This window comes from Mus caroli, unplaced genomic scaffold (genome assembly GCF_978045245.1).
Source record: "Mus caroli unplaced genomic scaffold, Mus_caroli_1 scaffold_9, whole genome shotgun sequence".
NCBI classification, from domain to species: Eukaryota; Metazoa; Chordata; class Mammalia; order Rodentia; family Muridae; genus Mus; species Mus caroli.
Genome location: NW_028227264.1, coordinates 79,524,206 through 79,539,420, shown reverse-complemented (window position 1 = coordinate 79,539,420; position 15,215 = coordinate 79,524,206). Strand labels below are relative to the sequence as shown.

The 15,215-nt window shown below is 48.2% G+C and overlaps 1 protein-coding gene across 2 annotated transcripts in view; it reads left to right on the top strand.

Moving 5' to 3' along the window:
• Positions 1-4,985: 4,985 nt before the first annotated feature.
• Positions 4,986-15,215, top strand: part of Ap3d1 (adaptor related protein complex 3 subunit delta 1) — a 37,269-nt gene continuing 27,039 nt past the window's right edge. For both annotated transcript variants that reach the window (XM_085843018.1, XM_021173740.3), the window contains exons 1-2: positions 4,986-5,352; positions 14,961-15,056. In XM_085843018.1, coding sequence (XP_085699144.1) covers positions 5,257-5,352; positions 14,961-15,056 — 192 coding nt within the window. In that variant the 5' untranslated portion in view covers positions 4,986-5,256. The remainder of the gene's footprint in view (positions 5,353-14,960; positions 15,057-15,215) is intronic.

The following is a 15,215-nucleotide window of genomic DNA, read 5'->3' as shown; positions in this document are numbered from 1 at the left end:
CCACCGTGACCTCCCACCCACAGAGAAGCTCCTGTGAAGCTGTGGCTCCTGTGGCCCCTGCTAGCCAGTGTATCTCATCAGCTTGCATACCCCCTTACTCCCTCACTGCTCCTTCACAGGCTGAGCTGGTTTTGTTTGTTTTCTGCTTGAACTTGAACCCAGGACATTGTCCATCCTGGACAAGCTTGAGTCTGGGTTTTGTCACCACTCCTGAGCCTCTCTGAACTTCACTTTGTTTCCATGTCTGCTTGCCTGCTTTTCTCAGAACTTTCTTCTTTCTCTAAATGTCTCCTTGATCTTTGTTCATTGCTAAAGTAGGAATACAGTAGATTCTTAGTATGTTGTTGAGTGAATGGATGGGTGGGTGGGTGGGTGGGTGGATGGATGGATGGGTGGATGGATGGATGGGTGGATGGGTGGGTGAGTGGATGGATAGATTGAGTACATAGATTTTATTTTATTTTATTTATTTAGTTTTTTTGGGGGGGGCGGGGGTTCGAGACAGGGTTTCTCTGTGAAGCCCTGGCTGTCCTGGAACTCACTTTGTAGACCAGGCTGGCCTCAAACTCAGAAACCCGCCTGCCTCTGCTTCCTGAGTGCTGGGATTAAAGGTGTGCGCCACCACACCCGGCAGGGTACATAGATTTTGGGTGGGGAGGTGGAAGGACTGCTTATGAATAAGTGAAGGTATTCCGTGTGATTAATAACACAGTCTTGAATCTCTGGCCAGGTCCTCCAGCTCAGGCTGCTGCACCTCTGTGCCTGGTAAGCACTGCCCTCTGCTGGCCACACTGAGGAACGTGCTAGTTCCTGAAGTCCCAGTGCTGTCAGATTGGTCTGTCAAAAGCTCTTCTGCCTTCAAGTAACCCCAATGGCTTTGTTTGTTTGTTTTGGTGTGTCAGGTAGCCCAGGCTGGCCTGAACTATTCCCCTGCTTCTTCATTGAGAACTGTTTAGAAACAGTTCTTTGGGGGCAAGTCCAATCTTGTTAGAATATCAGCAGTCCAGTCCCTTAGCAAAACACCAAATGTGAATCAGCAGCTGCAGCCCAGTCCTCTCGGCCAGCATCACACATGAACCAGCAAGGCCAGTTCAATCCAGAAGAAACTGTAAGGCTCCCCAACCGGCATGAGGCCACAGAAGCTGCAGAAACCGCTTAAGAAATTCTTTGGCAGCCGGGCGTGGTGGTGCACGCCTTTAATCCCAGCACTCAGGAGGCAGAGGCAGGCAAATCTCTGAGTTCGAGGCCATCTGGTCTACAAAGTGAGTTCCAGGACAGCCAGGGCTATACAGAGAAATCCTGTCTCAAAAAACCAACCCCCCCAAAAAGAAAGAAAGAAAGAAAGAAAGAAAGAAAGAAAACAGAAAAGAAAAGAAAGAAAAGAAAAGAAAGACAGAAATTCTTTGGCAAGTTTCTCCTTGGTATCACCACAAGCAGGCCTCAGCAACTCAATGTAAGGTGAACCAAGACATGTGTGTCCTTAGCCAAGGATAGCAAGGCAGAGCAAAGCAAACCAATGCTTGAGCCCCACTGGCTGTGGGGTCATATTTATACTCCTTTATCATGCATTCTTTCATGTGTCTGCTATAGCACCTGTGAGCCCCAGCAAACCATCATTTGACATAACTGACTTTCCACAGAAACCAGAAGTTTCCCTTTCCCTTGGGTGGAACCCAAGACTACTGCCTGCTGGGCACACCCTCTGATTCCACAGTGTGTCTCTATGTAGCTGAGGCTGACCTAAGTCATTATGTACCAGGCTGGCCTCAAATCCACTGAGACTCCTTGCCTCTGCCTCCCAGGGCAGATGACAGGCCCGGGCCATCATACCTGTCTTAATTTAGTCTCAGGTAGTTCAGGCTGGCCTTAAATTCACCTTGCAGCCCAAATAAAACCCAAACTTCCAATCCTCCTGTCTGCATCTCTTCAGTGATTGGATGGCAGGCTAACGTTTTCACCTGGCCTTTCTTATTTTGTCTATTGTGTGTTGCAGTCTCTGATCTTCTTGCCTTGGCCTCCTGAGCCACCACACCCCCATGCTCACCTGACTGAGACACTGTCTCTCTGTTGAGCACTGTGCCCTGAAATTCAGTATGTCAATCAGGCTGGGACCTCCGTGGTCCTTTGCCTAGCTAAAATGTATAAAATACTACTTAAAAATTTTACTATTTATTTATTTATTTATTTATCTATTTATCTGTGTGTAAGTGTTTTGCCGGCACGTATATCCACATCTCCGTGTTCTCCTGTTGGCTGTGGAAGCCAGAAGAGGGCTTGGGTCCCCTGGAACTGCAGTCACACAGTTGTGAGCCTCCACTGGGATCTGGAAATTGACTCTGGATCCTCAGGAAGAGCACTGAGTGCTATCAAGCACAGGGATTTTATGTGCACTATGGTGTGTAATTCCTCACGGAGGCCAACAAAGGGAGTTTAATTTCCTGGAACTGGAGTTAATAAGAAGCTGTGAGCCTACTGCTCTGGTGGCATTGGTGATCAAACTTCACACTTCTGTAAAAGCTGTCCTGTTTTTTTTTTTTAAAGATTTATTTATTGATTATATGTAAGTACACTGTAGCTGTCTTCAGCAGACACTACAGAAGAGGGAGTCAGATCTCGTTACGGATGGTTGTGAGCCACCATGTGGTTGCTGGAAATTAAACTCAGGACCTCTGGAAGAGCATCTCTCCAGCCCCCTATTGATATTCGTTTTTGTTATTTTTTCATTTTCATTGCTGTTTAGGTGTACAGATATGTATGTGCCTGTGTATGGCTGTGGTGATTTGGATGAGAATGGCTGTCATATATGCCTATGCTTGAGTGCCTGGCCCCTGCTTTCTGGGATTATTTGGGAAGGATGAGGTAGTGTAGCCTTGTTGGAGGAGGTCTGTCACACAGAGGAAGGGCTTTGACGGTTCTCACAACCTGCTGTGGTGGCACACACCTTTAATCCCACTCAGGAGGCAGAGGCAGGTGGATCTCTGTGAGTTTGAGGTCAGCCTGATCTACATAGTAAGTTCCAAGACAGCCAGGACTGTTACACAGAGAGACCCTGTCTCAAAACAACAACAATGTCAACAACAAAAAACCAAAATAAAACAAAGACTCTCCCCATTCTGCTCTCTCTCTCTCTCCTTTTTGTTTGTAGCTCAGACATGAGCTCTCAGCTGTCCCTGTGCTGTGCTCTGCCTTCATGGACTCGAGCCTTCTGAAAAATGGTTTCTTCTATAAGGTGATTTAGTCATGGTGTTTGTCACAGAATTCAAAGCATAATGAAGGTGATGTCCCCTGCCCCATGCATGCTTGCACCTGATGCCTGTAATGGTTTGAATGTGCTTGACCCATGGGAAGTGGCACTGTTGGGAGGCGTGGCCCTGCTGGACTAGACATGACTTGGTAGGAAGTGTGTCACTCTGGGGGCGGGCTTTGAGGTCCTCTGCTCAAGCTCCACCCAGTGCAAAGAGAGTCTTTTCCTGGCTGTTTTGGGATCAAGATGTAGTAAGTATTCTCAGCTCCTTCTCCAGCACTATGTCTGCCTGGATGCTGCCATGCTTCCCACCATGATGATAATGATCTAAACTGTAAACCAGCCCCAGTTAAATATTGTCCTTATAAGAGTTGCCTTGGGCCGGGCATGGTGGCGCATGCCTTTAATCCCAGCACTCGGGAGGCAGAGGTAGGTGGGTTTCTGAGTTCAAAGCCAACCTTGTCTACAAAGTGAGTTCCAGGACAGCCAGGGCTATACAGAGAAACTCTGTCTCGAAAAAGCAAAACCAACCAACCAAACAAACAAACAAAAGAAACAGGTAATCTGTCTTCCATATTATTTTTGAATAATATGTTCAGCTAAACTGGCTAATTACCTATTCTCTACTCTTATAGTATAATTATTTACTCTAAACATGGGACCACATTCTTGGATCACATGATCCAGGAACTCGGACCTAACCTAGAATGAATGTCTTCTTTGATCACTAATTAGTCCCAAGCCTATTTTGTCTTTCAAGTACAATTACGTGCTTGTAACACACGGAAGCTCACTGTGCTCCTTATTTAACGTTTGCAGCCAAAGGAAGGGACACATTCTATGCTTAATGCTAACCTTACTATATCTTTCTGGCAAAACAATTTAAACCATCTCTTTAAACTTTCTATCAGCTACCCTAACATCTTAAAACTATTTTAATCAAATAAGAAATTCTATAAAATCATTAATTCATCTATTTTATGAAAGTTCATCTTTATATTAATCTGCAGGAAAATTGCCCAATAGAGTGGGCTGTCTTCCAATAAGCAACCACAGCAGACTATAGGCAGTGAGGGTCTCCCTGCGCCCATTCATATCGTACTAGATACAGGAGGCATATAGCAATGAAAAACATGAGGAGGCACTGCAGCAGCAAGAGGTAATCCAGAGACGAACGCCTCCAGGGCAGTGCCTCTCTAGGAACATGCATCACACCTGTGCAAAACGGTGGACCATCTCCAGCAAACTCACTTGCCCACCAGTTTCTCCTGTATGGTGTTCACCATCCAAGCCTTGTGCTGGTCTTTACAGATAGGGTTTCATTTAGCACAGGCCGGCCAGTTGGATTGCTGGTGTGATTGACTCCTGACACTGGTTCCCAAGTCACCACTTAAATTCAGAAAAGGCTGGGCTGGGTATATTTCCCCAGGACCTTGCAGAAAAAGCTCCACGTGGAGCTCCGCCCTCCTCTAGCCACGCCCACACCAGATCAGACCACGCCCACTGCTGTCAATTCGCGAGTGGGGAGACCTGCTCGCGCTTTTCCCTTAGGGGCGTGGTTAGGACGTCTGTGGAGTTCTTGCTCACCAATGAGGCTGCAAGGCATTGCAGAGGAAGGGGTGGGCTGCCAGGCGTCAAAGGGTGGTGTCTGCTTTCCTATTGGGTGGTGTGTGGTTGTCAAGGAAACTGAAGTGTGGGGCTGGGCTTTTCGGTGAGGCGGGGCTTCCGGGAGGCTGAGGCTCTCCGTCAGCTGACCCACCGCCATCTTGGCCGCCATTTGCGAGCGGCCCTGAGCTGGGAAGGGTCTGTGGAAGCGGGAGGCTTACTGGCTGCCCCTTCTCCTCAGACTGCTCTCCGGCTACAGCCGTCGCTCTGGCCTCCACGGCGTCCCCTCCGCGGCGGCCGGAAACACAGCGGGGCGGTCGCCTGAGGTGCGGTCGCCGGGTCCCCGCACCTTCTAAGGCCGCGGTAGCGGCGTTTCCCTCGGAGGCCACAGCCCACGGGCCGCCGCGATGGCCCTCAAGATGGTCAAGGGCAGTATCGACCGCATGTTCGACAAGAACCTGCAGGATCTGGTCCGCGGCATCCGCAACCACAAGGAAGACGAGGTGAGCCGGCGCGGAGCGGGGCTGCCCGGCTTTCCCCCCATTGCCTCTGGCCCGCCGTGGAGCCGTCTTCCTCGACCCCATCGCCTTTCCCGTCCTGCCTGTTCTGGAGCTGCGGCTCTGCACAGCCTCTCCTTCCCCTGGCCTCAGTTTACCCCCAGCAGCTTGAAACAGGCGCTGTCCAAAATGGCTCAGGTGTCTCGTCTGTTGTAACTGGGGGCCACTCCCTGAACCTCGAAATTGTCCACTTGGAGCAATCGCTGTCCTAAAGGCCTCAGCGTTTTAGGTCTTGCAGTTGGATGCCACTGCTTGAACCTGAGTTTACCTTCTTGAAGAAGATTCACTTAGGCAAAGGTTCTCTCACTTGAGCTTGTTTCTGGATTCCATATGGAGGAATCGGGGACCCTCACAGAAAAATCCTGTCATAGGTCTACGTGTCTCCCATGGAGAAATCCCCTTGTCAGGAAACTACAGGTCCGGGTGGCTGTCTTGGGCTTCCTTGGGAACCCTGCCAGGTTTCCCTGCCCCAGATCCCCTGAACTGTTAGTGTGTGCAGGACCTAGGGGCGTCTTGAAATGGGGAAGCCTGACTTCAAAACTGGAAGCTCAAAGAAGGCAGAAGTCAGGGTGTGGAAGCGATTTTTCCAGAAGTTACACTGAGACTACAAGCGCTGCTTCCTTTCCTCCCCACAGCCTGTGACCTAGATTAAGGAAGACGTGATAGAGTGGCTGCTTAGTGCCTGGCTCAGTAGAAAGACGCAGGCCTCCTCCTGGGCTGGAAGGCCATGCTGAAAGAGGGGGCCTGTCCCTAGCTGGGACAGTCATTTCTCTGTAGCCTTCATCCCTTCTACCCTACCTGGTGTGGTTTGTACCCTCCCTGCTCTCCCTGGCTGTTACTTCAGTTGAAATAGCTGGTTGGCCTGCGTTTTGCTGGGTGTGGACTGCCCTACACGATATTTCCTTTGTACTGTGGCCCTCTTTGCTCTCAAAAGGGCTTCCACGTTCCCCTCTTGCCTTCCCGTACAGAGAATGTTCCCTGGGCAGCTGTTCTAGGACCCTGGGGACAGGTCACATTCTAGTTTGAGTACCTGAAACAGACTCTAGCTAGGGACATAACCTGGGCGGGCTTGAAGCTCATGGTACTCCTGCCTCAGTCTTAGTGCTGGGATTACTGATTTTAGGGTGTGTGTGCCCAGGGCCTCAGGCCTCTGTTACGTTTTGCTCTTCACGTCCCCTACCTTCCCATCCCGCAAGTCTCAAATCTTCATTGGGAATCCGTGTACATAGACTGTGCCTGTCCCACAGGTGTCTGTGGGGTAATGGTGGAGGTGCTTTTTAAAAATTGGTGTGTATTACATTTGATACTGAGTTTCATTGTGCTGTCTTGCATGTAGACTGCAGAAAGCTCTTTCAGTAGTGCAGAGCTAGGCAGGCACAGAAAGTCCTCCAAGCCCTCAGCTTCTATGTGGCTCCTGCTGCTGACTGCTCGGCCATTCTAAGATTTTGGTTGTGACTCTACCTTTAACTGCTGAGCCATCTCTCCCACCATGGCTGGCCAGTCTGTACAAGATACACTGAGACCGCTTGGGTCCTCTGTCCCTCCTCAGGGACACCTTCAAGTTCCTGTGCATTGTTGGGCTCATTGTAGACTGCAGGTACTTGCTCTTGTGGAGGTGCTGGTGTAGTGCAGAGCCTTCTGCCAACCTTGTAGCACAAGTTGCAGTGACCATTCTCTGCTCTACATTCCGGTTGACTTAGGTCTCACTGTGTGACACTGGGAGTTGTAATAATCCTTCTGCCTTACAAGTACTTAAAAAATGCAGGGTGTGCACTCTGGAAGTTTTGTGGGGTTTTGGTTTGTTTTTGGGATGATCCTTTTTTAAAAACTGAAACAGGGTTTCTGTGTGTAGCCCTGGCTGTCCTGGAACTCACTCTGTAGACTAGGCTGGCCTTTAACTCACAGAGATTTGCCTGTCTCTGCCTCCAGAGTGCTGGCATCAAAGGCATATGCCACCACTGCCCAGCTTGAGATGATCTTTTTTTTTTTAAAAAAGATTTATTGCCAGGTGTGGTAGCACATGGCTGTGGATGGTGCAGAGCCTCAAGTCTGTACAGGGAATTAAACCCAGGTCCTCTAGAAGATCAGCAAGACCTCTTCTGCTGTATCTCTGCAGCCCCTTTGAGCTGATGTTACTCTGTAACTTTGACAGGCCAACAACTCACTCTGTAGATCAGTCTGGTCTTGAACTCACAGGCACTCAGCTGCCTCTGCTTCCCCAGTGCTGAGATTGTGGGTGTACAGTATCATGCCCAATGAATTTTTGTCTTTTTTTTTTTTTTTTTAAAAAGATTTATTTATTTATTATATGTAAGTACACTGTAGCTGTCTTCAGACACTCCAGAAGAGGGCGCCAAATCTCGCTGTGGATGGTTGTGAGCCACCATGTGGTTGCTGGGATTTGAACTCTGGACCTTTGGAAGAGCAGTCGGGTGCTCTTACCCACTGAGCCATCTCACCAGCCCAATTTTTGTCTTTTTAGTATTAGTGTATCCATATATATATTAATTTTAAAAAAGACTTATTTTATGTATGTCAGTACTGTTGCTCTCTTCAAACACACCAGAAGAGGGCATCCCATTACAGATGGTTGTGAGCCATCATGTGATTGCTGGGAATTGAACTCAGGAAGAGCAGACAGTGCTCTTAACTGCTGAGCCATCTCTCCAGCCTCCATATATATATTTTAAAGATTACTTTTTCTTATGTGTATATTTGTGTATCTGTGTGTCTGTTGTGTGTGTAGGTGCCTGCAGAGGCAGGTGAGGTCATTGGATCTCCTGGAGCTGGAGTTAGAGGTAGTTGTGAGCCACTGAACATGGGTGCTGTGAATCCAACTTAGGTCCTCTGCAAGAACAGCAAGCTCTGTTAATTGCTGAACCATCTCTCCATCTCTCCACCCTTTAATTTTTACCACGTTTCACTGTCTGACTTCAGAGCCTGTAGACATTGGTTGCACTCTGTTGCTAAGCTACAACATCTTTTTTTTTTTAAGATTTATTTATTTATTTTTATGCATATGAGTACACCACTATTGCTCTCTTCAGACACACCAGAAGAGGGCACTAGACCCCATTACAGATGGTTGTGAGCCACCATGTAGTTGCTGTGTATTGAACTCAGGACCCCTGGAAGAGCAGACAGTGCTCTTAACCTCTGGACCATCTCTCCAGCCCCACATCCTCCATCTTTATTATGAAATAGGCTTCACTATGTAGCTCTGGATGGCTTCCATCCTACTCAGTTCTGCCTGCCTCTGCCTCCTGAGTGCTGGCATTAAAGGCATGTCAGACTTATTCTTCCGCAGTTTTTTTTTTTTAAACACACAATTGATGTTATTAAATAAAAACAGGAAGTATCCTTTCCACTCACCTTCCCCCACTCCTTCAAATCCGCAGCTTCCATGAGTGTTTACAAGCAGCCATGAGGGCCCCTACATCTCTATGCCAGGTACTTGTAGAAAGCTAAAACACAAGCTGAATATCCCTGGTACTGCAGGGGACCCCCTACTGCCCCTAAAGTATGTTTCTCTGCAGTCTGCCATACCTGACTGTGTTTAGCTCAGCATCTTTGCCTGTGCCAGCACCAACCCCTGCCTGGTGTGATCAGCGCAGCCTAGTTGTTTCTGAAACTCTGCTGTAGCTATCTTGTGGGCTTTAGCTGTTCCCCTTTGGTTGGTAACTCCAAGGATCATTTGGAGACCTGGGAACTCAACAGCTGTTCTTGAGGCTTGGGCCCTGAGATGACCTGTACCTCAGGCTGCCTATGTCCTTTGCTCTGCAATGGCCATTCTTTACTCTGTTCATTCTGTGCCCAGCACAAATGGCTCGTGCTCTCTTATTTTTTATTTTAATTTTTTGCTTTTAGACAGTTGTGCTGTGTTGCCCAAGTTGGCCTTTTTGTGGTACTGGCTGGTCTGCACCAATTTTAGGCATATTCTTTACCCCCTGAGCCACCTCATACCCTCAGCCCCTCACTGGGGGGTTCTAGGCGGGGGCTGCACCCCCGAGTCCCACTCCAACCCTCTCTTTACTTTCATTTTGAGACAGGGTTATGCAAAATTGCCCAGTCTGGCCTTGAACTCAAGATCCTCCTGCCTCATCCTGTTCTCTTTGCTCCAGTTACTTGCTTACGCAGAGGCATAAGCTCTTTTTTCTATCAGGTGTTAGTCTTCCTATGCTGCTTTCTGGGCCCCAGGCTGCGATTGGCTTCATTCTAGTCTCAAGAATTCTCCTTACTTTCCAGGCTCCCCAGGCATCCACATTGACTTATCTGTCTTGTAGCTTCTCCTTCTCCTTCTGCCTTCTCTGTTGTAGCCATAGGAACCACAGTTCCTGGCTCATTCTTGCTCTGACTTTGGGTGATATGAGGTGACTTGTGTCCACCAGATGTACCATTGTGCTAATTGTGAGACCTGTGTACCTGTGTCCTTCAGTGGCAGAAGGGACTGTGCAGACTGGGTCAAACTGGGGACCCTGAGTTGGGCATCATTCTGGATCATTTGGACCCATTCTCACCATCAGGTCCTCTAGGGAAGCAGGAAGAGGAAAGAGACAGAGCCTGGGAGACTGCTGCCAGGTCTAGGGGAAAGAAGGAGCCATGAACTTAGGATGTGAGGTTTCTGGATATTGGGGCAAGCAGGATGTGGGTGCTTCCTGAAACCTCAGGACACTAGCCTTGTCACTATTAGACTGAAGTCCAGAGAAGCTCGTACGGCTCCAGATCTGTGAGGATATGCACACATGGGCCAGTTCCTGTGTGTTGTGTCTCTTTACCTGCCACCAATGTGTGCCTGTCTCCCAGAATGTGAGTCGCACTGCTTGCCAGCCCTCCTGCCATGCCTGGTCACGGGCAGATGCTGGAGGTTCTCAGGCACTTGAGTGTATTTTTTGTGTCTTATAACAACACCCTTGCCAGGCTTACCTAGGGACCCAGGATTTTGGCACTCAACCCGGAAGTACCAGCTAGGCGGTTGGTTACTATTTGGCTTCTCCAGGTCTGGCTGCTGCCTTCTTATCAGCCTGAGAAAACAGCCATCTTTCACAAAGCCAGCTGGCATTCTCCTCAAGCCCGTAAGAAGGCCCAGGCAGAATGTTCCACATTAAAGCCAGCTTAAACTACACAGTGAGGCATGTTTGGAAAGGCCAAGGGCTGGGTGGGTAGCATTGTGATGAGCAGGCACTGGACTGCCAAAAGGCTCCCTTGGACTCCTGAAGATAATGTGTCTGCCCTGGGTTGGTTGTGTTTTTCCTTTTTCTTTCACCACCTTCTTTCAGGGGATCAAACACAGGGAATCAGGCTTGGTTTTCATTTCCTTTAGAAACAGGCTGGCCTTGAACTCGGAGACATCCTCTGCTTTTCCCTTTTTTTTTTTTTTTTTTTTTTTTTTTTTTGAGACAGGGTTTCTCTGTATAGTCCTGGCTGTCCTGGAACTCACTTTGTAGACCAGGCTGGCCTCGAACTAAGAAATCCGCCTGCCTCTGCCTTCCGAGTGCTGGGATTAAAGGCGTGCACCACCACGCCCGGCTCTGCTTTTCCCTTTTAAGTACTGGAATGAAAAGGATGAACCTGGAGCCACAGGAGAGACCAGCCCTGCCTTCCAAGACAGAATTGCAGCTCTTTAAGGATGGCCTCAGCTGGAATGAGCTTTTTTTTTTTTTTTTTAATGTCTTGTGGTCTGGAAAGATGGCTTAGCAGTTAACATTTTTTTCTGCTCTTCTACAAGACCTAGGTTTGAGTCCTAGGACCTAGCTTATAACCATCTGTAACTTTGTATCTGTGTCAGTGTCTGTGTGTATGTACATATGCCTGTGTGTGTGCGTGCGTACACGTGCACACATGTAGAAATAAAAAATCAAAGGACAGCTTGCAGAGTTGGTTTTCAGGAGCATATCTTTGTTGTTGGTAGTGTTTTGTTTTGTTTTGTATTTTGAGATACTATACAGCTTTGGCTGGCCTGTAACTTGCTTTGTGAACCAAGCTGACCACAGACTAACAAAGCTCCTTTACCTGCTTCTGAGTGTTTGGGTTGAAAGCAAGTGCCACCATGCCTAGCTGGAAGCTTTAACTGGCTTCTTTAGGCACATGCAGGTGAGAGACTTGTGTAGAAGGAGCTTGCAGAGGAATTGGTGTCTTGTAACCGTCGTGATGAAGACTGCATGTTTGTGCACCATGTGTATGTAGTGCCTGCCTGAGGCCAGAGTAGGACATTGGGTCCTCTGTAACTGGAAGAAGTCTTTGTGAATGGCATGTGAGTACTGGGAATCAGACCCTTGCCTGAACCTGAGTGTCTCAGCTCCTTGCTGTTTCTTGAATTGTGACTTTCTTTTCTTCTTTCTTAATTTTGTTTGTTTTTTTTTTGTTTTGTTTTGTTTTGTTGAGACAGGATTTCTCTGTGTAGCCCTAGCTGTCCTAGAGCTCGATCTGTAGACCAAACTGACCTTGAACTCAGAGAGATCCTTCTGCCTCTGCCTCTCAAGTGCTGGGGTTAAATCTGTACCAGGCTGTTTCTTTTTCAAGATAGGGTCTTGTCTTATGTAGTCTTGGCTATTCTGGTGCTCAATATGTAGCCTAGGCTGGGTTTGAACTCATGGAGATCTGCCTGCCACTGCAGGATTAAGTGTGTGTTTCACCACTCCTGGCTGAAGTGTGAGTTTCTTGTCTCTCACCAAATCTGGGAGTCACTGTTTTGAAACATAGTTTCCCTCTTGTGCTTTCTGTTCCCTTGAGACTGCACAAGCCTCTGCGCCTGTGGTGAGTTACTTTCTTATTTATTTATTTATTATATGTAAGTACACTGCAGCTGTCTTCAGACACTCCAGAAGAGGGAGTCAGATCTCATTACAGATGGTTGTGAGCCACCATGTGGTTGCTGGGACTTGAACTCAGGACCTTAGGAAGAGCAGTTGTCGCTCTTAACCCCTGAGCCATCTCACCAGCCCAGTGAGTTACTTTCTATCAGAGCTCTCACACCTGTGTAAGCACTTGGGTGGGTGTGTACTTGTGCAGCCTGAAGTGGTGTGCATGTGGCAGTCAACTCTTGTCTCAAGCAGTCCCTGCTGTTGCTGATGTGATAGGCTATCTAGTTCATGGCTCCTGAAGCCTCTCTCTCCACCTTCATCTTGCTTTTAGTGCACTGGGATTACCCAGGTCCTCAGTTTGCACTAATAGCACTTTACCCACTAAGCTATCTCCCTAGCCTAGTTCGTTCATTCATTCGTTCGTTCGTTCGTTCTTTCCTTTCTTCTTTCTTTCTTTCTTTTTTTTTTTTTTTTTTTGTGAGCCACCATGTGGTTGCTAGGATTTGAACTCAGGACCTTCAAAAGAGCAGTTGGGTGCTCTTACCCGCTGAGCCATCTCACCAGCTCCTCCTTTTTTTTTTAAAATATTATTTATTTATATATTTATTATATGTAAGTACACTGTAGCTGCCTTCAGACACTCCAGAAGAGGGCATCAGATTTCATTACGGATGGTTGTGAGCCATCATGTGGTTGCTGGGATTTGAACTCAGAACCTTTGGAAGAGCAGTTGGCACTCTTAACCGCTGAGCCATCTTACCAGCCCCCCTTTTTTCTTCTTAATATGGGTTGTTTAAGTCAAGGACTTTGCTGTGTAGTCCATGCTGTCCTAGAACACACCACATAGCACAGACTGGCCTTGAACTTGAGGCGATCCTCTTTCCTCAGCCACCTGTGCTGTGATTTCAGGTGTGCCTATCAGACTTGGTTGTTGAGTCACTTTGGGTTGTGTTTTGGACAGCAGTGTTTCCCTCCTGAAAGCCAGGGCGATATTACAGGGACTTCAAATATCCAGCTCCTGGGTCCTGCTTGACCCCTGGTGGGTTCTGGGCATGTGAGTACTGAAAATCAGACCCTTGCCTGAGACCTTATTTGCTGAATGTCTCAGCTCCTTGCTGAGTACTTGGTTCACTTCTTCAAGCCCTACCCCATGTCCAGCTGAGAATCTGTTCTTTACATAAGTCTGGCCTGAAGTTTGTTTTCTTTTCAGTCATTAACAGCTTGGCATCTTTGAAGAGAGAGAAAGTCATTCCTGAGGATCCCTGGGTGGCATTTAGTTACTTGAGGCAGGTTGTGGTGACATTTGACATTTGTTCCATTGGACTCAGTCTAGATCGTAAAATATTCAGGAAAGTATTCTGATAAGCCAAGCTTGATGGCCTATGCCTGTCATTCCATGAGGGGGGACAGGAGTTCAAGGGCAGCCCAATTGCATGGTGGTCTAGGTTATATGAGACCCTGTCTTAAGACAAAAACAAACAAACAAACAAACAAACAAACAAACAAACTTTTGTCAACGGGGTGCTTAACAGTTGTAGTTTCTTTGACCCAATGCTAGAGACTGGCCTGGGCAGTGATGATCCCACAAGCATCCTTAGGTCCACTTCACAGGGACTTGGGATAAACCCTGATATCCACACTTGCCTGGGGGAGGGCTCTGAGGTGTGACACCTGGAGTGTGTCAGCTGTGGGTCATCTCTGGATTACATTTGAGGAACAGTGACACTTGCTGTCAAAGTCTGGTGATGGCTACCCGTTTCACTGTCAAGACAAGAGAGCTGGAGAGATGGCTCAGCGGTTACGAGCACTGACTGCTCTTCCACAGGTCCTGAGCTCAATTCCTAGCAACCACATGGTGGTTCACAACCATCTGTAATGAGATCCGATGCCCTCTTCTGGTGTGTCTGTAAACAGCTACAGTGTACTCACATAAATATAATAAATAAATCTTTTAAGAAAAAAAAAAAAGCCAAGATCCAGGTTCCTCTCTCTTCACGCAGCACCTGGCACATGGGAGCTGATGTGGTGGTGGTGGGGTCATTCCATGCTCTGGTATACCTCAACACCTACCCCCTGCTCATGCTATCCTGGGGCTAGGCTTGACTTCATTTGTACTTGTCCTGGTAGTAGGGTAGGAGACACTCCCTAGGCCCACATCTGCTCTTCTCTGGACTTTGTGCCTTAATTCTCTTGGATGGACCTGTCTGGCCCAAGAAGTTGTTTGATAGATTTGCTGAGCTCTCACAGGGGGAGGCCAAGGGTGCATGCTAGTGGTGAGCGGGACTATGCAAAGCAGCCTATGGGAGGGAAAGGGGATTCAGTGGGCCCTGCAGCATGGGTAACCATAGGCATCAGGCCATACAGTAGAATGTCATGTGACTGGCACTACTGCTTAGGTCCAAAATAGTTTACCTTCAACTAGCTAAAGGCTGTCACCGAGAGCAGTAGCAGTCACTGTGGTCCCTCAGCTCCACATGTCCACTTCTCACCTTTAAGAGTCTCCTGTTATAGCCATTTCCTATCAGTGGAAAATAGGTGCTTAGTTGGGCTTTGAGAGACAGCTCAGGAGAGCATGTTTGCTTGGCATGCACCAGCCCTGTTTTAGGTCCCCATGCTGCAGTGAGAAGGAAGAGAAAGCCACCAGGTCTCTTCATTCAGGCTGGCTGAAACTGTCGTCCTCCCCATGAGCACCTGCTGACAGTCAGCAGCCAGACCACACCGATTCTTGCACTTCACACTGCTGTCTCCACTCAGGCCAAGTACATCTCCCAGTGCATTGACGAGATCAAGCAGGAGCTGAAGCAGGACAACATCGCTGTGAAGGCCAACGCTGTCTGCAAGCTCACCTACGTGAGTGCCTTTCTCTTGCCTCACCTGCCTGCCTGTCTATCCTCTATCCATCAGACATTGCTGCTGTGCACAGCACAAGGTTCATGCAGAGTCCTGCCTGATGGCTTCTATTGCAAATACAGGCTGGGCATGTGGTGAGGTGCTGGGGATCCCAGTGGG